Genomic DNA, 26,808 nt, shown 5'->3' on the forward strand with positions numbered 1-26,808 from the left:
AAATAAGGGTGGGTGAGGGTGAAACTTGCAGTTAGAGATTAGACCAGCAGATTGAAGGGGAAGAGAATTAATGTTGGAAACAGGCACTGTTAGATGCTTTGCTAACAATGAATTGTTTAATCTGAAGACCTATGAGATCATAGGATTAAAAACTGTTTAGTCTGTTTAAATGTCTCAATTTATCCAAATTGCCTCCTAGGATCTCATTATTGCTATATAATACTTATTCAGTATGACACTGAATCATCAGAAAACATTAAATTTTATTAGGTATTTGTTTAGGAAGACTGAAATATATGGTTAACTGTCTAAAATGAAGCAGTTCTTTAAAAAAATGAATTTTAGGTACTATCTGGATAATGTATCCATGTGGAACATTTGGCATCCTTATTGATGTCTGATATAGCGGATGTTATGTATTAACTTCCTAACTCATGGATACAGGTTTTATATTTAGAAAGAGGTAATTAAATTTAAAAGTAGTAATTAATCATTGACTTGCTCCCCATCACAATCAGTTTTATAAGGATATTAGAAAGCTATCATATCAAATATTTAAATTTACTAGAGTTAATTGAAGCAGATATTTGTGATTTGGAGAGAAAATTATTTCCAGTAAATAGGAATGATTTTGCTAGTTTTTAAAAATGGGCCATTATCAAAATCAGGCACTTAGAATTTTTATTTACTCAAAATAAATAGCTTACATTTTGTATTTTCTGTGTAAACATGTGTATCTATTCTTGAGCTTTCCCTAATTTTTGCAAATATAAATCTTAGTCAACATAAATAATTTGAAACATTATTATACATTTAACTCAAAATCATTAACATTTTTTGTCAATTTATATTCTGAAAAATACAAATTTTTAATTTTCTGAACAAAATTTTCATGAGATTATATTATTTCAAAAGAATAAAATAAAGCTTAAAAAATACAAATTAAAAATTGATACTAAAGTAGTTTGAGTCTGGTGGCTTACCATGACTTACCCAGTCCATATTTGTATAACTTTACTTAAAACCTGTCTTAGAGAAAATTGAAAAAAAAAATCGCCTGTCTAAAATGGGATATTACCCCTAACACACATTGTGAATAAAATTTATATCCTCAAATGAATTGGTCAAGATGTTTATCATCAGCATGAAGATATTTTATAGAACACGTTTCTGAATGCTTATGTCATAACTACTGTTTCTTTAGTAATGAAGCATTAACTCTAGTATATAAAACTGAGTAAAGGAATGAGTCAGACTTAGTCTATTCAATATTGCGACCTATTTATAAAGTATTCCTGAAAAGATCACCTGATATTGCAAATTCTGCCTAAAGAAATTTTTTTTTTTTTAAACACCAAAAAAGACCTTCCAGGATGTACCTATTTTGAATGAAAACATTTGTGGTGTTTGACGCCCCCCCTCCCGCCCCCCCGGCCGCCCAAGAATCTCTTGTATAGATCTTGTTTTAATTGATGAAAAAACCTACACTCTAGATTCTTTCATATATACTTTACTTGACAGCCCATCAGATACTGTGAATTAAAGGCTTGGGATTCTAAGGACACTGGTTTTAATTTTCACCAAATTGTTTATTGTGACCCATGTCATGCTAAACTTTTCTTTGTTTCTTTATCCTTGAAAAGAAGATTATACAGACCTTTGTTATAAGAATTGATCAAAGGCATAGTTATTTTAAATGATTGTTGTAATACAAAGCAACGTTTTCATTTACACTTAGCGACTACTTTGGAAACATGTTTGATGTTTTATGTGATAATGACCTAGCATAATTTTAAAGCATTAATCATTCTATAATATTCAAGTTATCTATTGTTAACCACTTTAAAAAATAACATTAAATTACTGATTTACCAACTTGTTTGACGCCTACATTTTAGAGAAAGCATGATTAGATTGTATAATAATTTATAAAAGATTTTTGTTTGGGGAGTAGGGGGCAGATTACTTGGTGTGTGTGAATGTACCAGAAGATTATTGGCTTTACAATTGAAATTGAAACCTTTCCTTTTTCCAAAGTTTTAAACCTGGGATTTGAGAGGCTGGTGATGGGAGAAGCTAGTATTACATAGTAACTAAAAGTATAGGTTTTGAACTATGATTTTAATTCCAACTCGTGTGTTACTTCCTGTGGGACTTCAGGCTTGGTTTTGTGTCTGTGTCCTCGTCTGTGGACTGAGGTATTAATATTATCTGCCTTAAAGGTGTGATTAAGGCAGAATGTTTGCATGTTGCACATTATGATGCTGGAGATACATTGTAAATGTTAGTTATCTATTAATACATTTAAGAGGGCTAGATCCGAATTTTTCCCTTATAAAAAATATTAATTTTAGTGTTAGTAAAATACTCTTTAATTTCTTGTCATCTAGGTAGTAGTCTTCAAACTTAAAAATATTAGGGGAAATCCCCCGCCCCCAAATCTTACTTGTTATCTTGGTGTATATAACAGAAAAGTTAGCTCTGTGGGACAGTTTGACACATCTTCATCTAGAATGTAACAGCATCATTGCCAGAGGAAGTACAGGGTGTTGAAGCGTAGTCCTCTTCTGACATCTTCACAGACAGGGGTTTTTCTTACTTTTCCTCATACTACTGCTTCTTTCTTTGTGCCTTCCTGAAGATAATGAATGTTCTTGTCTTAGAGACATAATAAAGCCATCACTAAAGACTTGCATATATTTTATTTAATTTTGAAAGGCTTTTAATTGTGCTTCTTATTCTAGTCTCACACACTAAGGCACATTTTTTGTACCCAAGATTTAAAATAAACTTATTTCTCTGGAAGCATGGCACTTGATGTGTATATAATATGAACAGAGAAATTGTACCTTATGAGAGGAGCAATAAATATTAAATACTAGTGAAACTTATGGACAGTTTCACAAATATGATCAGTGCTGATGTTTAATTCTTGCTAAAAATTTATTGAGAAGACCTAGGCATATACATCCCCCAAATCTTCATCTCATATTTTCTCTGGATCTTTTGTGTCCTTTCTTCGGTTTCCAAACAAGTGGTGGTTCCTGGAAAATGTTATCTTTTCATCTGTGCACTTGATCCCCACCTCCTGAGAGAATCTTTCTATGTTCCTCGGCCTTCATCAGATTTCTTTTCATCACTCTTGTCCTTTAGCCTATAGATATGTGTGTCTTTCTCATCTTTTTGCTTTGTTTGGTCATCTGTCTTCAGACTTCTTCCTTTTCTCTAACCACTTCTGTCCACATCTGAGACTTTTATCCTAAAAATGATTTTCTTTAACTCTTGTTTTCTAATCTTTATTGCCCGACATTTTGAAAGGTACCATATGTGCTGCCTTATTTCTTACTTTCCATTGCAGTTTGGATTCTATCTCTCACCACACTTAAGAAAATATTTTTTTAAAGGTCACTTGCTTGGCATATCTGTAATAGTTTATTAACTGTAGCCCTGAGTAATAATCCAGCAGCTCCGGCTACTTCATGTGCCTGCATATTGTTTTTAAGAAAATTTACCTGTCAGCATTTTAAAGGTCATATGTTTTCGTGTTAAAATGATGATGTTTGGGTTCTCTTGGAAAATCAGAACATTTAGCAATATTGGGCAGGCTGAAGTGGCTGCCCGCTCAGAACATGAGACTTTTCCTCATGTTCTTGTCTTCCTTTTACCCTTCATTAGTGAACCTCAGCCATTTTGCCCACTTCATCATCATGTCTGAGACAGGACTCCCTCAAGTGGCTCATATATCCTGGTGGATAATCCATACTTTACATACTAATCTTCAGCAGTCATCCACTCTGACAGCCACTGTCACTCACTCTGTATAGGATTTCCAGGTGTGCATTCTTTCAGGCTGTACCACTCTTCTTAGCTCTATGCTCCTATTTCCAACCACTTGTGAAACTTTCACATGGATGTGCAGTAGGTACTTCTAATTAAACATCTGAAATTGAACTCATCCACTCTCTTTTCCACTCCCCCACCCCCCACCAAGAAGAAAGCCTGTTGGTTTAGTGACATTCCCCCATCCCCCTCAAATTCAGGTTTAGAAATCTTGAGTCATTTTTAGCTCCCCCTTCTTTTTTCTGCACAGTCCAGTCATCAGGCTCTGTCAATATAACCCATGCGTTGTTTGTCCTTCTCGTAGGTCTGATAGGTTGTTAACGTTAACACTTAGTTTCTTGCAACAAGAAAATTCAATGAGATTTTTTAATGAAGGTACTTTCCTATCCTCCATTCTCTTCTCCAGTCTGATTTCTTCTATATGTTACTAAGATTATCAGTTTTCTTTTCAAAGAACAATATCATATTCTGTCTTTAAAGACTTTAAAAGACAGTACAGTGTTGAAGAGTTCAGATTCTGGGTTCAACACCATGAGTTGAAGTCCCAGCGCTACCATTTACTAGCTTATGGGCTCAGTTTCTTAGCCTATTAAGTGGTAACAATACCTCCATAGGGTTGTGGGAATTAAATGAGACATCAGCATGGCGCCCATCACATTAGTAAGCACCAAATAAAATGCTATTCCATGAAAAAGAAAATTTAAACCCACTAGTAACCTTACTACATTCAAGGACTCACATGACCTGGCTCCCAGCGTGCCAGCATGGCTGATTGGCGGCCATATCTCTTATTTCTTTGTAGTCTTTGGGCTTTATAGTCTGTTATTACGTGGACAGTTTACATATCCTCCCTCACCTCTGTGCTTTGGCTTTAGCTTTCTCCTTTAGTGTTTCTTTCTTTCATCAACCCCATTTCTGCACATTTCTTTCCTTCAATCTGTGATAAGATTATTAGGTATTGTTACATTTTTCATGAGGCTTTCCTATAGTCCTAAATAGATTTAATGACACATTCTTCATCCCTTTTATTTGTTTTTCTGGCTCTTATCATAGTTTCCGTGTATGTTTATGTTTGTCTCCTTACATCCCCTCCCAGTTGAAGTTCCTTAAAAGCAGGGGTCATGCCGTATTTTACTGAATCACAAGTAATTAAATTTTCTTGAATGATTGTCTCTTCTTTTTTCCTTGCATAGGTGGTTTTAATTGTTGGAGGGAGGCGTGAATTTTGTGCTCATAAGAGGTCATTACTTAGTATTAATATTGGGTTCCTTCTGACCATTTGTTTCATTTCAATTTTGACATTGGGTATCTATGTTCAGGGTGGGTAAGGATTCAGTTTGATCAAATATGTCTAGTTCTTATAAGGCAAACACTGTATGAGAGTGAGGGTGAACGAAGAGTGGGAGGAGAGAGAGATCCAGAGAGATGTACTCATTTAATCTTCAGCAGCCCTTTGCAGTAGGTATTTACTATTCCTGTTTGTACAGAGACTGCTGAAGCACAGAGAAATAAAATAACTTGCCCAAGTCAAGTAACTAAGATTTAATTTTAAAAAAAAAACAAGAAAAGCAAAACCAAACTAAGTAAAACTTTTTTTTTCTTTTGGAAGGAATTCATAGGTTGTTGATGGTTGAAATTTGTTTTATAGGGCATAAGGGAATTTACAACAGTAAATTTTAATCATTTAAAACTAAACTTAAGAAAGTGAAACAATGAATCTAAGTATTGTAGTGAAGTTTGAGTGATCGCTTTACTTCAGAATGTGTTAATTAGGGTTCTTTGGTTAGCAGTAATGGGAATTGGTTTTGAATTTTTTGAGTAATACATGGGTCTTTTAAGGGTAATCAATATATATTTATGAACTATAATGAGAACAACTTGTTGAAGAAATCAGTTTCTAATCTCCAAATATAACCAAGTACAATTCTTTATTTTATTGGATTAAGAAAAAAGAAAATCTGCATTTGTGAAGTGTTTAGCCTCTCTGTGTGGGACAAAGAAGTACCTAAAAATCCATGGGGAAAAGTAGGGTCACTGTCTACATCAGTGGTCTTTAAACTGCTTTTAATTGGGTGACCTACTAGTAAACATTTGAATATGAAACCTCAATATGGGAATGTCTAATTATAAATCATATAGTCATATGTAGTATTTCAGCTTATATAGCTATTTGAGTCTGTTTATTAAATAATATAGTTTGTTTTAGGTAAATTTATAGAAAAAGACATTTTCCCCCCTTTGTACTCCATTGTATACTCTCTGTTTGGTAACCATAGTTTATAGTGCTGTGACTAGCAGAGGTTTCTGAGATATATTATTAAATAACTACCTGATTTATTTCCCCCATTTTCGGAGTATACTGGAGAAGTGACAGCAGTGACCCAATCAGATTTTTTAGTACTGTTTTTAGTCAAATTTAATGTAACTTATATTTACAGTTTATAGTTCCTGTCTTGCTTTACCCTTTATGAAGATCCCTGAGTATTGAGTGTGGCCGTTATCAGATTCCCTCCCAGCTCTGGATTATCTCTATTCGCTCTGCGATTTTGGAGCTTGACCTTTTAGGCATTTCTCCATTGCATGAAGTTAAATTAAGCTTTGTCAGTAGAGGATGCTATCGGAACTTTATGCAAGGAAGGGGCTTCTGTTTTTGTTTCTTGCTCCTACTGCATGGCTGCTAGTGGCATGGATAGGAGGATATCCAGTGGTCCTCAGCCCCTGGTGAGTGTCTAGAGTGGACAGACTCGGGAAGCTCACAGTCCCAGCTGAGTGATCCCCTCACCGTAGTTCTTCTGACGTGGACATTGTGTCTACTCCATGGAGAGCCCCCAGTCAGCGTCCTAACTCTTCATTCTCGTCTGCTTACACCACAGATGGTTGTTTTCCATGGCCCCTTCTAGGAGGTGCTGCTGACAATCAGGTTCTCAGTGTCCCAGCTCCCTTTGTATGGCCCGAGGCAACCCAACCTGGAGAACAACTTCACTGTCCAGCAGGCTGCAACCACAGCTTCCCTGACAAAGTCCAAACCCTGGCTTTGGGGAAGGGTCCTATTCCAAGTTTGTTTCTTCCTTGGGTAGTCTCACTTAGCCCTTGGGTATTCTTTAGAGTTCTCTTTACACATTTGTATATGTTATTCCCTTGTTGTAATTAATTCTTTTTGCATGTGAAACTTTCCTTGTTCAAATGACTGGTGCCATTTCTTGGTTGGACCTATTTGGTGCCATGGGGTTAAAATTAGATAAGTTACATACTGTACGTGTGCATAAAAACTGTAGATTTGTACCAGTATTTTCCCCCTCATACACGTGACATATTTGGGTCAGCTGCTAGTCCATGGAAACAAGCTCTGTAAAAACGTAAAATACAATGGTTGTGTTACTGGAGAGTGGGCCCTCCTCGGCGTGGTGTCCAGGTTCTTGGTGTCTTGAGCAAAGAATTGAACAAGACACGGAAATAAAGTGGTGAAAGAGATAGTACACTCCAAAGAAATAGGAGCAGACCCGAGGGCCATTATTAGAAGAGAAAGTACACTCCAAAGAGTTTGGAGCGGGCTGAGCAAAAGGATGGCTCAAAAGGCTCAAAGGCGCTGATTGGTGAGGACTTGGAATTTTTATCCCATTTTTCTCTATATTGGGCTGTTCCTTTCCAGGCATGGGACCACTTGATTGACACCTGTGATTGACAAGTGGCTATTAACCTCATCTTTTTAGACTGTGCATGTTCCTTCCCAGAATTTAGTCTGTTATAATGATATTAATGAACTTCCGGAAATATGTGTGATGTTATAATGATGGTATAATGAGGCCTGGGTGAAATGAGGTCATTGTGGCCTTTACCGCGCAGGTGTGAGTGACTGGTTTAATCTTGTTGGGTATTTTGTACCCATTTGTTTCCTCAGAGGGGTAGATAATTACAGTGAGAAGGGCAAGTTTTGGGCGGAGAGGGGAGGTCATATCCTCTGGGTTGTGTTGGGGACATACAGGAATGCAGAGACCCAATGCCTGTCTCTAACTGCCTGCCTTATTTTCCCCTTGAGAGACATGATCCCCATAAAATCTCTATGAGAATTTGAGAGACAGGAGGTCTTTTCTTCTGTATCTGCTTCCTGCTGGGCAGGGTCATAGAGCTGTCCCTACCTATCGGGGATTCACAGAATTCTTGCCTGATCTGATCTTAGATGACAGGAAGGGGTCTTGAGATCAGCCCAAAGACCATGTTGGCTTCTTTGGTCGGGACTGGTAATCTTGCTGGGGTATCATCTGTATCCCCAAGGCCCTGGATGAGGAAAAATAGATTTTAATTAATAAATTTAAGTGTTGGCTTAAAGAGCAGAGCTCAAGCTATTGATGCGAGGTGGCTACGTGATGGAAAATTCATCCGCTCTGTGGAGCCTGTGGCCACTTAACTGGTTATTCAGGTGATGTTAATCGTCCAGCAGCTCGGTCCGGAACGGGTTGGAGAAAAACATTAGGCTTCTATGAGTCTAATCAACACGGATGAATCACAAGTTTCAGGACAATTATCTAAAGCAGGGGGTAGGAGATTTCTATGGTTCAGGTTAAAAACAATCTATTGCCTGTGATTAAGAAACTGATTTGAAAAATGATTATAACCAGAGGTTATAGAGTCAGAACATTAGAGAAAAGAAAACTTACACTTTCTGTAGTGAGAAGCCCTTTCGTTTGGCTCATATCAGTTGTAAATTCAGTTATTCATTCTAGTGCAGGAGAAAAGTCATTGGTCCCAAAAATTGTTGAGATGTGGGAATGGAATAATTGTGTGTTTTCATAGTTAAATATCTATACATTAATTTAAACAATCAGAAAACAGCAAGTGAGAACTTTTCAATCCTATTGTATTATTAGCATATTTGATAGCTCAAAAAATTTCCACTTGGTCACTTTTTGAGTAAATTAGCAAATGGTAGTCATATGAATTATCTTTTAAAAAGTCCCCCAGGTAGGACGTTGAGTTAAAAGAAAAGTACACCCACACTCCCAGAGAATGCGGGGCTGGTGAGGAAGGAGACACGAAGTGCTGTTGTGACTAATTTATTAGTAGTGCGAACTTGTTAAATGGTTTATTGTAGACATCTAAATTTGATTCTGTTTGTCGTTTTTCATAGTTTGAGTTTTCTTGTGGATATTTAAAATCACTAGCTTTGCTAATTTTAAGATTCCCTTTGTATGTTTCATAACATTAACCAGATATCTGCAGCTGTTGTTTTAATACTACCTCATTCCCAGGAATTTTTCTCAATTCAGTAATTAATGGCTTTCTGACTTCTATTTTGGCTTTTGTGCACCCTTGTTCTAGCCTTTTCTTTGAAGCTGCAATATATAGGGTGCCAAAAAAATGTATACACATGTTAAGAAAGGAAAAAAACTGAATTAAAATTGTAATACTCAGTATATATCAATAACAAAAGATGAATACAAGTCATGTGCATACATTTTTTTGGCACCCCTGGCATTTAAAATGGATGGTGACAATGCTCCAGAAATTGAAGGAGGAAAGAATAAAAGTAAATTTTTATTTTTGGTTATTAATTCTGTAGCAAAATTTGTTAAAAGTTGCTATATCCACTAACCTTTACACTAGCTGTGAATTTACACTTAGACTCATTTATGATAATGAATGGATGTGTCTTAAGTAGATAAGATTTCAAGTTAATAAAAATGGGAAAATATGGGTAATTTGAAAAGGATAATTTGGAATAGAGGGGTCTCCAAAGAGACAGACCACTGCGTTGCTGCTATCTGAGCCCAGTCTTTGTAAAGAGTTGTTCCTGTACTCCTGAACTTGGAGTTTCTCTGAAAACTTGAACTCAGAGCTTTGTCCTAGTTACTCCCATTACATTAGCAGCAAGGGTTCATAGGGTGGATGACTAGGGCAAGACTGGAGCCTTTGCTGTGTATAGTTTTGTAAATTCAGCATACCAAGAATACCAGCTGTGCCTGCGCCATTCTGGTCTTTTCTGTTATTACCGTGTTTCCCCCAAAATAAGACCGGGTCTTATATTATTTGCTCCAAAAGACGCATTAGGGCTTATGCTCAGGGGATGTCATCCTGAAAAATCATGCTAGGGCTTATTTTCCGGTTAGGTCTTATTTTTGGGGAAACACGTAGGTAAGTGAATAAATTACCTTTTTTTTTTTTTTAAGTGACATTGTGTTGAATTTCTATATCTAATACAAATAATCCAAATTATTTGGGGGGGTTATGTAAGTAAATATAACAAGTGGTCAGCTCACGCTCCCCCCATCTTAAATATATAAAAAATACTGTTAATTATGGGTCCAGATCAATCATGATAATATCTGTGAACCTTTTTTATTTTTTTTATTTTTAGTTATTATTTAGTTAAAGTATCTCCTTTAACTAAATCTCTGGATTCCAAGGCCTGGCCACTTAGTTCTTGAAAATAGACCTTCATAGCCAGATCTTTATCTGAAGAGCTGTTGGGTAAACATGTTCTGTGGATAACTCTTTGATATTTACTAATAACTTTGTGTAGTTTGGTGCTCCTGGATTAAAAACTGCTTTACTACTTAACTTTGCCTCTGCCAGTAGTGACAGCATGAAATGCCTATAAACCCCAGGCATGTAAAGTAACAAAATGACTTGGGTGGGAAAAGAGCAGTGAGGAACTCAGAAGGCTCCCTCTGACTACCCAGCTGCTACCTGCCTGCTTATTACTGCTGTGTGGGATTTATCCAGCCCTGTGTTGCTAGAGCTTCTGATTTTTCAAGAAAAACTAGAAATCTATATTCTTGCCTGTAATGTCCCAATTTTGAAATATTGGCAACTAATTAAAAATGTCTGGGGGGAAAAACGCAAAACACTGTGTGAGCCAAATGAAACATGTCTAGGGAGTTTATTCCCAGATATTTTGAGCAGTCTGTAGTTTGCCAGAAACAGTATATAAAAAACAACTCCTCCCCTCCCCCGAGTGAGTTTTGATTCTTTATGATTCTCTGGTGGTCTGTGTGCTTCCCTCCATTTGCATCTCTGGAAATTGTAGTCTGCTGAATGCATCTGAAAAGGGGTGTACAAATGGCCAATAGGATAAGGGAAAGGAAACAACTCAGGTTACTCTGGTACCTTCTTTAGAATAGAGAGGTTTTTAAGGTAGAACATGTCTCTGTGCGTCACATGGTAGAAGAGGCCAGGGAGCTTTCCTGGGCCTCTGGTACAAGGACAGTAATCTCCTTCATGAGGGTTCGATCCTTGTGACCTAATCACGACATAGGAACTTTGAGGGGACATACATATTTAGTCCATACCAGTAAGGAGGTAGTGTATGTGGTATTGCCCATGATAGACAGACATAGCCAGTAGACTGGTGTGGTAGCCTTTCTGCCTGAGACCCAGCAAGTTGAGATGGAAACTCATGCTGTTGTTGTTTATGGCAGTTTGACTCTGCTTTTTTGAATGTGATTGTGTACAATACTGATTGGGCTTGTAAATCCCTGGAGACAATAAGGGTTATGCCTCTAGGATTTTGGACCTGCCATGTGGTGTTTAGCTGTACGTTGGAATGAAATCACTCTAGACTTGAGTCATATATTTACCTGTACTGTGACTGACTCTGGGAGTCGTGATATAAAGGTCCAGGTCAAGCAGACCTATGCTGTCATGGTTTTTGTAATATAAGTACAATGTTAGAACTAGAAGTCACAATTGCCATTTTTAGAGTGTCCTATGTGGGGAAACAGTTATATAGCATTATGAAAATTAGTTCAATGGATGGAATCTAAAAACATTCCCTCTTTAGGTTATGTACTAGACATTATTATTTTTTTATCTCTACTTCCATTCCATCATGTTTCTTTAGGAAATTAGAGTCACTTATGGACATTGTGAACAGGTTTGTATCAAGCATATTCATTAGTCCAAGATTGAGACCCCCTACATCAAGAAACCAATTTGGTTGCTTCTGTAAACCTTGCTCATAGCAAAAGATATGGTAGATAAGAACTAGAGAAATTAAAGAGCCACACACACCACATCAGGGGAGGGAATTTGAAGTTTTGGGGTTTTCATGTTAATGCCACCAAAATTCTGCAAACAACGTAGGCATTGAGTCTGAGAAATTCTGGGGAGTGGGTGTTTATGCATTTATATTGAAGATTATTTAGGATTTAAGGCTGTCAGAAGTTCAGCTTCTGAATGATTACCTCATACCCTAGAATGAATGTATGTGTGAATTTTATCAAATTCATGATTGATTTTTCTTGAAAATGTTAAAGTGTTACTGAAATAACAGTGGGTCATTTGCCAAGAATAATAGACTCAGGTGTGGGCAAATAAGTATGTGGACGAGGACAATATGGAAGTAAGAGTTTGAAATAATATTGAATTTCATTTCAAGTAAGAGACTCTCCTGAATTTCACTTTTTAGGAGAAAGATGATATAAAAGCACCCCCAGAAGAAACTATAGTGATGGACATGCTCAAACCTGAGATGCTGAGGCCAGTTTGGGAGTTGGAGGTGATGCTGATGGACATCAGTTCTTTGACGTCAGACTTCAAAGTCAAGCTGGGATTTTTACTGATTACAGAATTTTATCTGTACTGCTGTTGGGGAGGAAAAAATTTTCATTTACCCTTCTAGGTTCTTTTGACTGGTCTAATAACTAAATTGACATAAGATTAACAGGAGAAAAACAAATTCAATCACTTTCCTTCTGGAGCTCCATAAAAATGTGAGACCTAAGGCCAGTAGGGCAGTTGAGGCTTTTATGCCATCCTGAGCTAAGGAATGAATAGGGCCCTGAGGCTTCCAAGGGGAGGAGGGTAATTCACAGGACGATAGAAGAGCAAATGTTTGTTAATTACATGTTTGTTCTGCCATACAGATAGGTCATTCGGATAAAAGTTATCTGTGGTAATAGCTCTCTCTCTCTCTCTCTCTCTCTCTCTCTCTCTTTCTCTCTCTCTCTCTCTCTCTCTCTCTCTCTCTCTCTCTCTCTCTCTCTCAGCCAGGCTCCCTACATTCTTTGGTAGTTAAAGGAGAGGTTCAAGTTTTTCTTGAGTGTTCTGGTTCTTGATTACCTTCAGCTCAAAATAATCCACATACTGAAGTGGCATATTTCAGGATAACATATTCTGCTCTTTTTCACTGTATTAGCCATTTAGGTAATTATTTCTGTCCTTGGCCCAGTTCTATTGGATTGTTTGTGGGGTATTTTTTTTCTTTCCTGATTTGTAATAGTTATTTTCACATTATGAATATGTTATTAATAATATGTATTCTTTGAGAGTACGGGTTGCAAATATTTCTTCCCAGTTTATAGCTTTTAATTTGATTTTTTGTGGGGTTTTGGTGAACAGAGTTTTAAATTCTAATGTAGCTACAGGTGTCATCGTCTTTTATGGGTGTGTTAATTTTGTGTCTTGTTTAAGAAATCCTTCATTGTCTCTTGAGAGTCTCAAGATCTTGAGATACTCTTCCTATATTTTCTTCTTAAAGTTTTAAATTATTGCCTTTCATATTTAAGTACTTAATGGGATATAATTTTATTGAATGCTGGAATATTTACAATTTTTTTTTCCTTATGTAGCTGGTGGTTTCAGCATTATTTATAGAATAGTCTATACTTTCCTCACTGGTTTCTTATGGCACCTCCATTATATACCATGTTGTCATATATACCTAGCTCCATTTAAACCTCTAATTCTCTTCTATCACCTGTGTCTATACCAATATCACACTCTTAATTTCTATCTCATTAGGATAAGTCTTGTTATCTGATTAGGAAATATATTCCCACCTGACTTCCAAATTGGTTTGGTGTTTTGTGTGAATTTTAGAATTTTTAACCTAAAAGCAAAAGGCCAGAGTGAGAGGCAGCAAGCATTTATTTGAGATTCAAAAAAAGAATAGCTGTTCAGGAAGCACTGATTCAGGCAGAAACCCAAATAGCGTTCTGATTAGGAGACAAAGGCAAGGGGTATTTATGAGAAAGCATAGGGGAACAGTTACATCATTAGAAGGAAGATATTTCTAGGTGCAAATAAGCTAACATAGTGATGCTAATTTTAAAGTGTTTTTAATTTTCAGTTCAGTAGTCAACAGGCATAATGTCTGCTTTCTTGTTATCCTTGCAAACAGTTCTTTGGGACACAGTGTTGCTTTAGGCCCAGTCCGAAGGTTATTTTGCCCTGTTCTAACACTCCAAAGGTTTGAGGCATAAGACGTGCAAGGCATTTTCCTCTAGGGTGGCAGCTCCAGCTCCATTTTAAAGTGGCTCCATATTTTTATATATATGCCAAAAAATGTATACACATTTTAAGAAAGGAAAAAGCTATTAAGATTGTAATACTCAATATATATCGATCACAGAAGATGAATACAAGTCATGTTTGATTTCTGCAATTACAAGAGGTGCTCAAAGTGGTTACCATCAGCGTCCAGACACTTCTGATTACAGCGAACTACTGCTTGAGCAACGTTGACCAAAGTGTTAACATCTCTTAAAATATGTATACGTTTTATACATACATGTATATATGAAGAGAGTGAGAGAGAATCAACTTATCAAGTTGTTTTGTTTTGTGTTGTTTTTTTAACTTTTATTTATTTTAAGTGTGTTTTTCCAGGACCCATCAGCTCCAAGTCAAGTAGTTGTTTCAATCTAGTTGTGGAGGGCACAGCTCACAGTGGCCCATGTGGGGATCGAACCGGCAACCTTGTTGTTAACAGCACCATGCTCTAACCAACTGAGCTAAAAAGCGGAGCTGCTTAGAGACAGCCAGTTCCAGCATGCTGTGTCAGCCCATGCAGAGTGAGGAGGGCTCACCTTACTTTAATCAAGCGACCAAAGTGAACAGCATCCATAAAATGGGACACATTGAAATTGTGCACCACTTGATAGGATACGATGAGAAGAAATCACCACCATGTCTGTGGTAGTCCAGCCAAAATGCATAGCATGAATATAATCACAAGAAAATACCAAACCAAGCTGAGAGACATTCTACAAAATAACTGGCCTGTAATCTTTGGTAATGTCAGTGGCCTAAATGAGCCATTAATTTAGGACTTAAAGAGACTTAAGGGACATGACAGCTAAATACAACACATGGTTCTGAATTGTATCCTTTTCTGTAAAAGGCATTATTGGAATAATTGGCATACTTGAATGGTATCTGAGGATTAAATGGTAGTAATGTAGGAATATTTATTTCCTGATTCTTGTGGTCATAATCTGGTTATGTAGGAGGTGCTTGTTTGTAGGAAATACACACGAAAATATTTGGAGGCAATGGGGCATTAGGTTGACAACAAGTTCCCAAGTGGTTCAGGAAAAATTTTTCTCTGTAGTACTGTATTTTCAATTTTTCTGTAATTTTGTGATTGTTTCAACATATTTTTTAAATTTTTAGAAGTTTATTGCAGAATTTGTTTTTTTTAACATTTGGGATTTTAAAATCTGTTTATAAGTGAGATTGGCCTGTGATTTTTCTTTCTGATACCACATATGTCCAGTTTTCAAATTGATAGGAGCCTCAAACAGTGAATGGGGGAACTTTTCCTCCCTCCCTTTTTCCCCTTCTTCCAAAAGTTTCTGCAGTAAAGAGATGATCTGTTTCCTAAAGGATTGTTTGCTAGCTATTCCAGTAAAAACCATCTGGTGATTTTGTTGTTTTTTTTTTTAATGAATTTGGTTTCTTGAATGGGTAAAGGATTTTTTTTTCCTTGAGATAGTTTTAGTAACTTCTTCTAAAACACTAACCATTACGTTCAGATTTTTAAAGCTATTTCATGAAAAAACAAGTCAATAATGAAAGACTTCCGCTATTTCAAATAAGGGGTAAGGTTATTCAGTGTATTATGCTTTTTTAAAGTTTGTATAGCTTTTATAGTTGTAGTCCCTTTCTCGTTTATAGTTCTATTTGTGCTTTCTCTTTAATTTTTAAAAAAATTTTACTAAATTTATTAGGATGACATTTCCTCTTTTATTCTTGATCAATTTTGCCAAAGAATTTTTTCAAATGAGCAATGTATGGTTTTGTTGATTTTCTCTGTTGTTTTCTCTTTATTTTCTATTTTCTTTATTTCTTATTTTTACTGTTTTTAAATTTTTGTACTTTGAGTTCATTCTGTTCTTTGTCTAACTTAAGTTGGCTACTTAACTCAGTTGTTTTCCAAAATTCTGCGTAGTAACCACAAACACCTTACTGACATCTAACAGTAAGGATGTGTTGCTCACTCATCAGAGGTCAGGAGGCAATTGGCTGGGCTTCTTGCCCATCTTGACTGGAGTCAGGCCCGAGTTTGAGGCTGACTGGATGTGAACCGATGCACGTTGGCCTCAGCTAGAGCAACAGAAATGACATCTACTTCTCATCCTCCTGGAAGAGCAGACTAATCTGGATATAGCCTCTCACTTTGATAACAGGGACCAAGATCCTTAAACTCAGAGCTGGCCTACCACCACTTCTGCTCCATTCTTTTGGTCAAAACAAATACACGGGGTGGGAAAATATTCTCTACCATTGTAAGTACTCCACAGTCATGTGAAAATGGGCCTGGATCCAAGAGGGAGTGAAGAATTTAATCTACCACACTTACCATCACCAATATTTTGCTTTCCCAAACTTTTTGTTACGGAAAAGTTACAAGAATAATACAGTGAACACCCATACACCTTTCACAGTAGTCACCAGTTGTGAACATTGTCTCATGCTTTAATTCTCAATTTTTTTCTGAATGCTCTGAGAGTTAGCAAGCTCATGGCATTGCCCCCTTTGTATGTATTTCCTAAGGCCGAAGGTACAGTCATCACACTCACCAAATTTAACATTGGGGTGGCCGGATGGCTCAGTTGGTTAGAGCGCGAGCTCTCAACAACAAGGTTGCCAATTCCACCATGGGATGGTGGGCTGCGCCCCTTGCAAATAAAGATTGAAAACAGAGACTGGGCTTGGAGCTGAGCTGCACCCTCCACAACTAGATTGAAGGACAATGACTTGGAGCTGATGGGCCCTGGAGAAGCACACTGTTCTCCAATATTCCCCAATTAAAAAAAAAAAATGTCTAACCACTATGCTGTACACCTACAACTAACATAAAATAGTATTTTTAAAAAAAAAGAAATTTAACATTGACACAATAATACTATTTAGTTAGAATATGTATACAAATTTTTCTATTAGTCCCAATAATACCCTGTATGACTCTTTTTCATTTTCTCTTTTCTAATGCAGCCAGTTTTGCTTTATTGCACCGTATGTATTCCTAGCAGTCACCCTGCTTATGGGAACGATGGAGTTAGAGGCACAACACCCAAAAGCTTTATAAGTCACACACACAAACACAGAGAACCTTATAAAAACAGTGATGCAGTTTTACACGTATTTAGTGGTTAAGGTATACATGAATATTAAAATAAACGTGGTACTTTACCTTGAAAAGGTTTAAAATTTTTTGGAAGTAGGTATCAGAAGGGATGCCGCTTATGAGTTATTGTCAGATGATGGCAGGAGAGTTCTCTGAAATTGGACAGGAAGTTGTAACACTGTGTGTGAAGGGGTGTGGCTCATAACACTGAGGTAGCTGGTACATGTGTGATTTGTGTATTTTGCATATTCCTACACAGCTGTTTTCTGTTTTTACCTAGTGTTTCTCACTGAAAAAAAATCATACATAAGCAAATGGGAAATTCATGTTTTGCTTGTACTGTGTTGGAACACATTTGTGTGTGTGTGTTTTTAAAGCCTATGAGAACTTAACAGTATAAACATTTGCACCTCTCTCTTGGGTTAGATTCCCTTTTTTCTAGATACCACTCGCATTCCTTTCCTGGTTTATTTTCTCATTTTGGTGAAATTCCCCCTTCAGTTGCATCTTGAAAAAATGTGCCTAGAAGGTGAAATTTTTGAGAAGTTGCCTATCTGAAAATGAGTCTGGTCCTAATACTTAGGATAATTGGATGGATATCATTTCCCCTCAGTTTTAATGCAGTGCTTCATTTTCCTTTGACTCCAGTGTTGTGTTGAGACATCCGCTGTTCTTTGCTTCCCTCAAGCTTATGTTGAGCCTCTCTTTGTCCTGGAGCACTGACATTTTATGAAGAACTACCTTGGTACAAGTGTACGTTCAGTAATTGTGCTGGACATGCACTGGGTATTTCCAGTCTTAAAATTCATGTCCTTAAGTTCTAAGGAATTAACTTGAATTAGTTCTTCGATTTCTTCCCCTCCATTCCTCTGTTCTGACTTACTGGCATTACTCTTAGTTATGGCATCTCTAGTGCTGTCTCCACATTTCTAGTCTTTTCTTTCCTATCCCTTTAACTTCACTTCCTGGGGAAATTTCCTCAGTTTATCTTCCAACTTTTAATTGAGGTTTTCATGTATGCTATTACATTTTTAATTTAAGTATTTTTCTATAAATATTCCTTTATGATGTGGTGTTTTTGTTCATAGACCTAATACATTCTCTCACCTCTTAGGTTGTTAATGATAGTTTCTTGGTAATTTTTCTTCTTCTTGCATAGTATCTGCTCACTCCAAGTTTCCTTTTGTTTCTTTTCTTTTTCCTTCCTTTCTTTTCTTTTTACTGTTTGTTTTGGTCTCTCATCTATTAGGTGCTTTCCTCAAATGTCTAGTGGTCCTCTAGTGGTCCACATTTCACAGTATATTTACTGAAAAACTCCAAGCCCATGAATGTGGGTTATTATGGTCTTCACAGTAAGGGGACTTAGTTGGTTTCTTTCCTGGGGAAGGCTCATGTCAGAATCTTTGAGTCTTTTCTCTTGATTTCCCAGAGAAGGACTCAGCTAAGTAAGGACTCCAGAGGTTCTGGCAGTGATTTGGAAAAAAGGACTTGATAAGGGAGCTGTCTCTGTAGTCAGTATGTAAAGTTGACTTTATGTACTGTTAAAAGTAAGATACCTCCCCTCAATTGTGTACAGCCACCCCCATTCCCTTTTTAAAAAAATCTTTTTTACAGAATAAACTTCTGGGGATAGAGAGGGGTAGTGGCTCGCTTGGGTCACCACGCTGTGGAGAGGGATGAGGAAATCAGGGGGCTTAACTGCTTAAACTTTGAACCAATCCTCTCGTTCTTTTTTTTTTTAATTAAAATTTATTGAGTTGACAATTGTTAGTAAAGTTGCATAGATTTCAGGTGTAGAATTTGTAGATGATGTATTACAGAAATACAAACAAAAGTTGCATTTTGTTTGTATTTCTGTAATACATCCTCTACATATATCCCATTGTGTGTTCACCACCCAGAGTCAGTTCTCCTTCCATCACCATATATTTGATCCCCTTTATCCTCATCTACCACCCCCCTCACCCTCTGGTAACCACTAAGCTATTGTCTGTGTCTGTGAGGTTTTGTTTCATTTGTTTTTCTTGTTCTTCTGTTGTTTTCAGTTTTATATACCACATATCAGTGAAGTCATATGGTCCTCAACTTTTTCTTCCTGACTTGTTTCGCTTAGCATAATGATCTCAAGATCCATCCATGTTGTACTATTTCATCTTTTCTTACGGCGGAATAGTATTCCAGTGTTCATTGCAGCTGTATTTACGGAGGCCAAGACATGGAAACAACCGAAGTGTCCTTCGATAGATGATTGGATAAAGAAGTTGTGTTATCTATACACAACCCTCTCATTCTTATCCCCACGTTTACCCTGTTTCCAGAGGCACCTAGTGTTTCCAGTTTTTGAGCCCTTTGGTGATTTCTGCAGTTAACGTCTTTATGTAAAGCCTACTTAGAGTGCCAGTCTTCCACGTACTTTCCAGTGTTTAAAATTTTGTTTCTTTTTTCACCATTCCTATTTTCTTAGTCCTTATGGGTTTGTGCCACTTTAAAAAAAAAAAATTACTGTTTTATTAAGTGAGATCTGGAGAGAGCAAGGTGCAAAATGCATGTCTAATTTGTCACAAAAACTTTAAAATAAATTTTAATAACTTGAAATTTTAAAGACTATTACACATTTACCAAAGTTTTAGGGGGTCCAAATGGACAAAACTATAAGATATTTGCCTTCTTCCACTCCTGTACAGTGGAGTGTTTCAGAGGTTACATGATGTGCTAGCAGTAGATGAAGTGCACACATAATTATGAGAATCCTGCTCTTTTAAGACAAATACTGAAGAGATCGAAAACTCTTTGGGATTCACAGTAATTTTTAAGAGAATAATGGGTCATGAGACCAAACTTTTGAGCTCTCCCACTCTAGAGAGTCCTAGCTATATATTGGAGTGGGAACGTGAGTGTAACTGTATAAACATACCCAACACTCTCCTAGTTTTATTTTTACTTAGGACAGTAACGTAACTTAATCCTCATGGTCATTACATTTAACACCCTCTGGTTTTATTCCTCTTTTGTTTTCTCTCCTAATAATCCTTAGGGAAACTAAAGGAAGCTGCTGGAAGTTAATCTAGGCTGTTTTTTGCCCTAGAGTGTATATGTTGTAGTCTCTGCTGATTTAGATAATGAGGAATCAACTTAAGAGCCAAAATGTTAAAACACGCATTTTCATTCCCAAGGGGGTGAAAATTGGCCCTTAGGCAGAGAAAAAAATGAGATATGATGGTAGGCCCATAAACAGATCTACAGTACATCTGTGGTATTAAAAGTTCATTGGAGGTGGGATACAGTTAGGGAAAAACGTCAAAAGGCTTCTTAGAAAAGGATGATAATGAAGCCGTTAGAAACCCTGTGAGAGATCCTGGTAGAGTGTGATCCTTTATCTTTTGTTTGTATTTCTCTCTCCTGCCTCGGGCTTCCTCTGTAATCCACACTGTAGAATAGAGGCTGTGATTACAAATACCTTGTAGAGGTCCAATACTGTGTTTCCCCGAAAATAAGACCTAACCAGGAAATAAGCCCCAGCATGATTTTTCAGGATGACATCCCCTGAACATAAGCCCTAATGCGTCTTTTGGAGCAAAAATTAATGTAAGACCCGGTCTTAATTATTTTCAGGGAAACACGGTAGGTACCTTACAGAAGGAGGTAGCCAGGTAGGTGAGGCTTTTAGCAACCAGAGAGCCTGCACCTGGTTTCTGGAAGGGAGCTTGGCTCGTCCATAATCAGCTTGAGCCATTTGGGGCCATGCTGGAATAGGGGTTGCCTAAGTTTACAAAATTGTTTAAAAAAAACTCAGAAATCTAAGTTTTATGTAAAATTTATTATTTGTAAACATTAGAAACTAAATAATTTTAAACAATATGCATATCCATCAAAACCTGTATAAGCGCCCCACACACACACACACTCATGTTACACTCTAGTGTAGTTTCTTCTGGTCTGATGAAATGTGTCTCCAAAATACGACTCCTCTACAGCATCCTGAACTCAGAGTTTCCTTGCTTCTGTGAATAACTTCAGTGATAAGTCCTCCTGTCCCAAGAGGCTAACGTGTTCTATTTTTGGTTGACTCTAATTGTTTGATGTGTCTACCTCATGGGAAGCAGAAATATATCTCCTTCAAACTTTAACCTGGTTTCTCCTGTGAGGCCACACAGAATAAGACTAACTATTATGTGACGAGTTTTCAGATTTGTGAATTTGCTGTGAAATCAAATTTCCATTTCTCCATAGTAGTTAAGAACTGAAACTGTGAAGTCTAGCTTTGAATCTTCTCTCTGCCTCTTAAGTAGCTCTGTGATCTTGGGGCTTGTTACTTTAACCTCTTAATGCCTCAATTTGTCCATTTTAAAAAGAAGCATATTACCATAATTTACCTAATTACTAAGAGGTGATACATATAAAACTCGCAGAACAGTGCATAGAATATAGTACATAGTTTGTAAATGTTACTTGTTATCCAGATTAAACATCCTTAGTTCCATCAATTATTCTTCACATACATAGTTTTAAATTTTCTTACCATACTTAGTTTATAGTTTACTCATTAATGAAAGTGATCTGGTTCCTTGTAGGAAGACTTAGGTTTCTTTCCCTATTTCTTGTTCTCTGTACCATTCCCCAAACCAGATCATAATTTTATCTTTATATGTGTATGTGTATATAAATATAAATGTACATACACATATACACACATTCACACACACATACATACATACATTCTCTTATTTATTCTTGAAGGCATGTGGGAATAAAAACCACTGATGAGACAACTAGTGTGAGACTTTGGCTCCTCCCCCACTTCCTTAGTAGAACCCTGATTTTATTCACACATTTTTCTTTCCGTACATGGCTTTGTGCTTCAGAGAAGTAGGCCCTATCTCCGGACTTGGAGAGTGGAATCTGATTTGTTTAAAAGTCAGCAGTGGGGTTCCATGATGGCTGTGTGATTTTTGATGTAAGTATGTGATGCAGTTCTGGCCATTGAGACCTGAGCAGAATTGAGTTGGGGGTTTCTGGGAAAGGTTTCCTTGTTCTTAAAAGAGATGCACAGGAAGAGATGGTCTCATCTCTTCTTCTGATTATTACTGAGTCTCGCTAAGAGGCTGCTTCACTGTGAGACCTGGGGGTTGGTTGGGGATGGCAGAGTGAAGACATAGGTGGCTGGGTCCTTGAAGACATTGTTGAGCTACTGAACTAACCAATTCTGGAACTGGCACTTCCTGTAATATCCTGATGTGAGAAACCTTTCTTATTGTTCATGCTGCTTTGAGTTGGATTTTCTTACTTTCAGCTAAAATGATCTTAACAGATAAAGAAGTCAAGTTATTTAATTCTATTGTGGCTGGGAAATTGGATAAATAGTACTTAAACCTCATGAAGTTACGGGGGGAAATCGAAATAATATAGGTAAAAGGCACTCTGTAATGATAAAGTAATTCCACAGATTTATAGTTCTGTTACATTACCACAAATAGTGTTTGTAGTGGACAGAATTTTGCAGAGAGTGGGGCTGCCTGGCTTTGCTAATTGCCAGTTGTATTAATATTGTACAGGTCACTGGACCCTTTAATTACTCCTCTATAAAACAGAATTAAATGATCTTCATAATTCTGGGAAAAGAATATGAGTCTGATCATTGTGGGATTCCCACATGAAAGCCCTTGTGTAGATTAAGGCAGTAGATACAAATAAGTAACTCTTTTAATTGAAGAAAGCATAATTAACCAGTCACTTTGGGGATGCTTCCAGTTTCCCAGGAGCTCTGCTGATCTTAGGGTCTTGAGAAACTAGAAAGTTCTACTATCAATGTACTTACGGGCTATGAATATGGACTCTCATAGCCTTATAGAGATAGATCCTTGCTTTTAAACCCAACTTTTAAACTTATTCCCCTATATGTGATCAGTATGAACATGTCATCCGTTTTCTTTTTGGTACTATCTCTTGTAATCTGCTGTCATCATTTTCTTCTACCCTCTCCCTAGGTATATTATTCCCAGACTATTAAATAGCCACTTAAATGGTCTCCTTTTCCCCAGAATGCTTTTTCTCCCTCTTTACTCACTTCAGTAAAATGAAGTGAAGAGAGGTAATTTTTAAGGTGCTTTCTGGTTCTAACGTTCTGTGGTTTGTCATTCATTTTTCTCATCAAGTCAGACTCTGATACCAAAAGAGCTCATCTTTTGTTACATATTAGAATTAAATTTAAAAACGTTTTTCATCTGAGGGAGCATTTGCCTGGTATGAAATTCCCTGGGTATATAAACTTGTTTTTCCAGAAAAAAGGAAAATATTTTAATAACTTTGTGTAGAAAGATGGATGCTACGTAGGTAAAGTAAGAATTGTATGCATGGGTGGTGTTACTTCTGAAATTCTTGTAGATGTGAGTGAGGTTATCGTCCGTCACATCATCATAAAATACCCGTGGAAAACATTAAAACCAACCGTCAACATTTGCATACGTAACGTTCTTTAGACACAGAATAGCATACTCAGTTTTATTACTGGACATAGAGGGAAAATCACAAAAGAATCCCAGAATACAGATTTTCCTATACCACTGGTAGGTTTTGTTTAGAGTTTTGTAAGTCCTATTGAGAGATTTTTTTTTTAATGCTGATACAGAACACATGGTGTCTTTTCCAATACCACTTCTTTGACTCTCGACACCAAATAAGTGTCCTACAATTCAGTTCAATTCTGACACTACCTAGAGTTACTGTCAGACTCCACAGGATAAAGGGTTCAGTCCCACACAATGGCCCTCACTTCAGATGCCAATTGCAAGTACAGGGTCTCCATGTTACCTGCACTTCTGTCCGACCTGGAGAGAGGGTCAGGGCCTGTGAATATATGACTACTCAGAAAGTGAGTCATCATGATGTTGCTCCTTCCTTAGGCTCTGTGGTCACTTACTACTGTTAGTTAGAGGTTAGTAGAGGGGGCAAGGCCGGAAGTGTTTTCTTTTGAGTGTTTGGTAGTAGAATAGAATGCCTTTCCTTTTCCTTCTTTCCTACCTTCCTTTCTACCTTCCTACCTGTTTACACTTTTTTTTTTTTAAAGCTGCTTCTGTATGCCAGAGGATAAAAGCTGTCATGGAGTTTTTTTCAAGACACCTTTTTTTCTAGGAAATGACACCTGAATTTCCACATGTGATGAGACGAGAAGAGGACCAATTGTGGCAGTCTTCTATATTATAAAAAAACATTTAATTAGAGTCCTATTTCATTTAGCATAATTGCAAAAACTTTTAGATAGTCTTTAGTAATGCACAATTTTAATAGTCATAGAGTCTTAACATATGGGTGTTTAACTAATGTAGCCAGTTTCTTTCACCTCTATAGGATAAACAGCATTTTTTTTTCTTTTCAGTCATTCTGATAAGGTGAATTTGAAATCTTTGCTTCACTGAGGGATGAGTTGTTTTAATTTAATGAATAACCACTTTATTACAAAAATCATTTGACCTTATAATCATTCTTTAGTATCTTTAATATTGATTTGTGTGTGGTGAACGTCTTTAGATGATATTTTAAATGCTAATGCTTGTCATAAAAGACAGTAATGTTATGTATTATAATTTTTTTTAATAACTGAAAAGTTACATGTCTTTTCTGACCATATGTGATCCATTTATTGTTATGTGTTGAATTTTATACTCTTTAAAGAAAAAATAGAAAACATAAATATTCTTTGAAATTCTTCACTGCATGTCTGGTCAAGTATTACTTGCTCGGGTGTCTTTTTTTAAAAAAAATAACTTACATCTTAGAAATGTTTGTGTGAAAGGTGGTATTTGACTAGGGAAGAGAGGACGCTATTTGAAACCAGACTTTATGAAATGATGCTGTTGTTGGATGAGTTAACACTAATTTTTCTCCTATAGAGAACGCTGCAAATAAGACTATGGCTTTATTTCTTGGAATATTGTAATCAGTGTAAACTAATTTTTGTTTTTATAAATAAAAATTGCTATTTTTCAAATTTCTCAGTGAGGAAAGAAAACCACTTGATTAGTCAGTGTGTATTTTGATTTACATTGAATACTTTTTATTATTCCTTCCAAAACAGACACTCCTTGAATATGCAGAGAAATGGAAAACTTCAGAAGATCCCTTACCTTTATTGGAGGTATACACAGTGGCTATCCAAAGTTATGTTAAAGCCCGACCTTATCTTACCTCTGAATGTGAAAATGTAGCATTGGTTCTGGAACGCTTGGCATTGTGAGTAGACTTTTGAGTAAATAAAAGATTGGATTTAGCTTTTTTGTTTTAACTTTTTATCTCAGATCTTATGATGGTTTGATTTTAAGTAGATTGTTTACAGGGAGTCTACTGATATTAGAATTATTCATTTTATTTTACTTCAAATTTTAATAATTATCTGTATCCTTACCAACTTTTTGTTTTTTAGAAGCTGTGTTGAACTTTTACTGTGTCTGCCTGTTGAGTTATCAGATAAACAATGGGAACAATTTCAGACACTGGTGCAGGTGAGAATATTTACATATTCGTTTTAATATAGGGATATTTTAAGTCAGTTTGCTTTATTAATAAATTATTTGGTTAAACTTTAAAACATCTAAATAATGACAAATATTAATTGCTGCTATTATTAACACTAGTGTCTTGCATATAGTAGATGCTCAAAAATGTTTCCTAAAAGAATATACGAGTATACATTTAGACAGATTGGTTGAATATTGCACTGTTCTTTAAAATGAAATAATTAGGACTGTCAGAGCAGTAAGGGAAGACAAAAGAAAATGCCCTCATTTGTATTTAGAAACAGTTTTAACTAATTGCTGAAAATCTGCAATATGCTTTATAACAATTTTAACATATCTAACTCTTGTGAAAACTTTGTGGGGGGTAGGTATATTTTTCCCATTTTAAAGGTGAGGAAACTGAGGCTCATACTCTAAAATATTCATCTGCCCATACTTATACAGCTAATAATCACAGAGTAGTTATTTGAACTGAACCCAGGTTCTTTATTCCAAAGCGCATGCTTTTCCTCCTAGAGCTGAAACACACGCTTTGTCTCTTTTCTTTAGTGCTTTTATTCAACTTATACGAATACACCACAATTTTGCACTTAGTTGTTTTGGAGCATTTTCCAGAACATTAAATTTTGTTTCAAGCACTGGATTGTGCTGGATATATTGTAGCTTCAAGTTAAATTTTGATTAATTGTTTAAAAAGAATGTTCCTGCTAGCTAGTTTCAAAAAGTATAGTTGTCTTTTTCTCTAGCCATAGTTCTTAAAATATCTTTTGGCCTTATATTTTTCTGTAGGAGATACATTAAAGAGGATTAGCCTCAAATTTTAGAAGCATGTGAAATAAACTATAGTTAGGCAGAGAAATCAACTTTCCTATTTAATATTAAACATTAAAATGTACATCAAGTGCAAAATTCTTGAGGGTAGGGTTCATCTTAATACCATAGGATTCTGTTATGTCTTACATATAACAGATATTTAATAACTGTCAAAATGAAAGTGTCTTGTCCTATTTGTCACATTGCAACTAACTTTTTTATCATGTAATTTCTGCTTCAGTGTATCAGTCATGTGTGTCTTAGGATATTTTTCTCAGCAAGTGTTTAGTTTTAAGT

General features: G+C 36.4%; 1 protein-coding gene across 1 annotated transcript in view; it reads left to right on the plus strand.

Annotated features, from left to right (window-relative positions):
• Positions 1-26,808, plus strand: part of ZNF292 (zinc finger protein 292) — a 70,791-nt gene that overhangs the window by 8,536 nt on the left and 35,447 nt on the right. The window contains 3 exon segments of the mRNA XM_033100797.1: positions 12,245-12,334; positions 25,260-25,414; positions 25,605-25,683. Coding sequence (XP_032956688.1) covers positions 12,245-12,334; positions 25,260-25,414; positions 25,605-25,683 — 324 coding nt within the window.

Source organism: Rhinolophus ferrumequinum, chromosome 3 (genome assembly GCF_004115265.2).
Source record: "Rhinolophus ferrumequinum isolate MPI-CBG mRhiFer1 chromosome 3, mRhiFer1_v1.p, whole genome shotgun sequence".
In the NCBI taxonomy this organism is placed as follows: Eukaryota; Metazoa; Chordata; class Mammalia; order Chiroptera; family Rhinolophidae; genus Rhinolophus; species Rhinolophus ferrumequinum.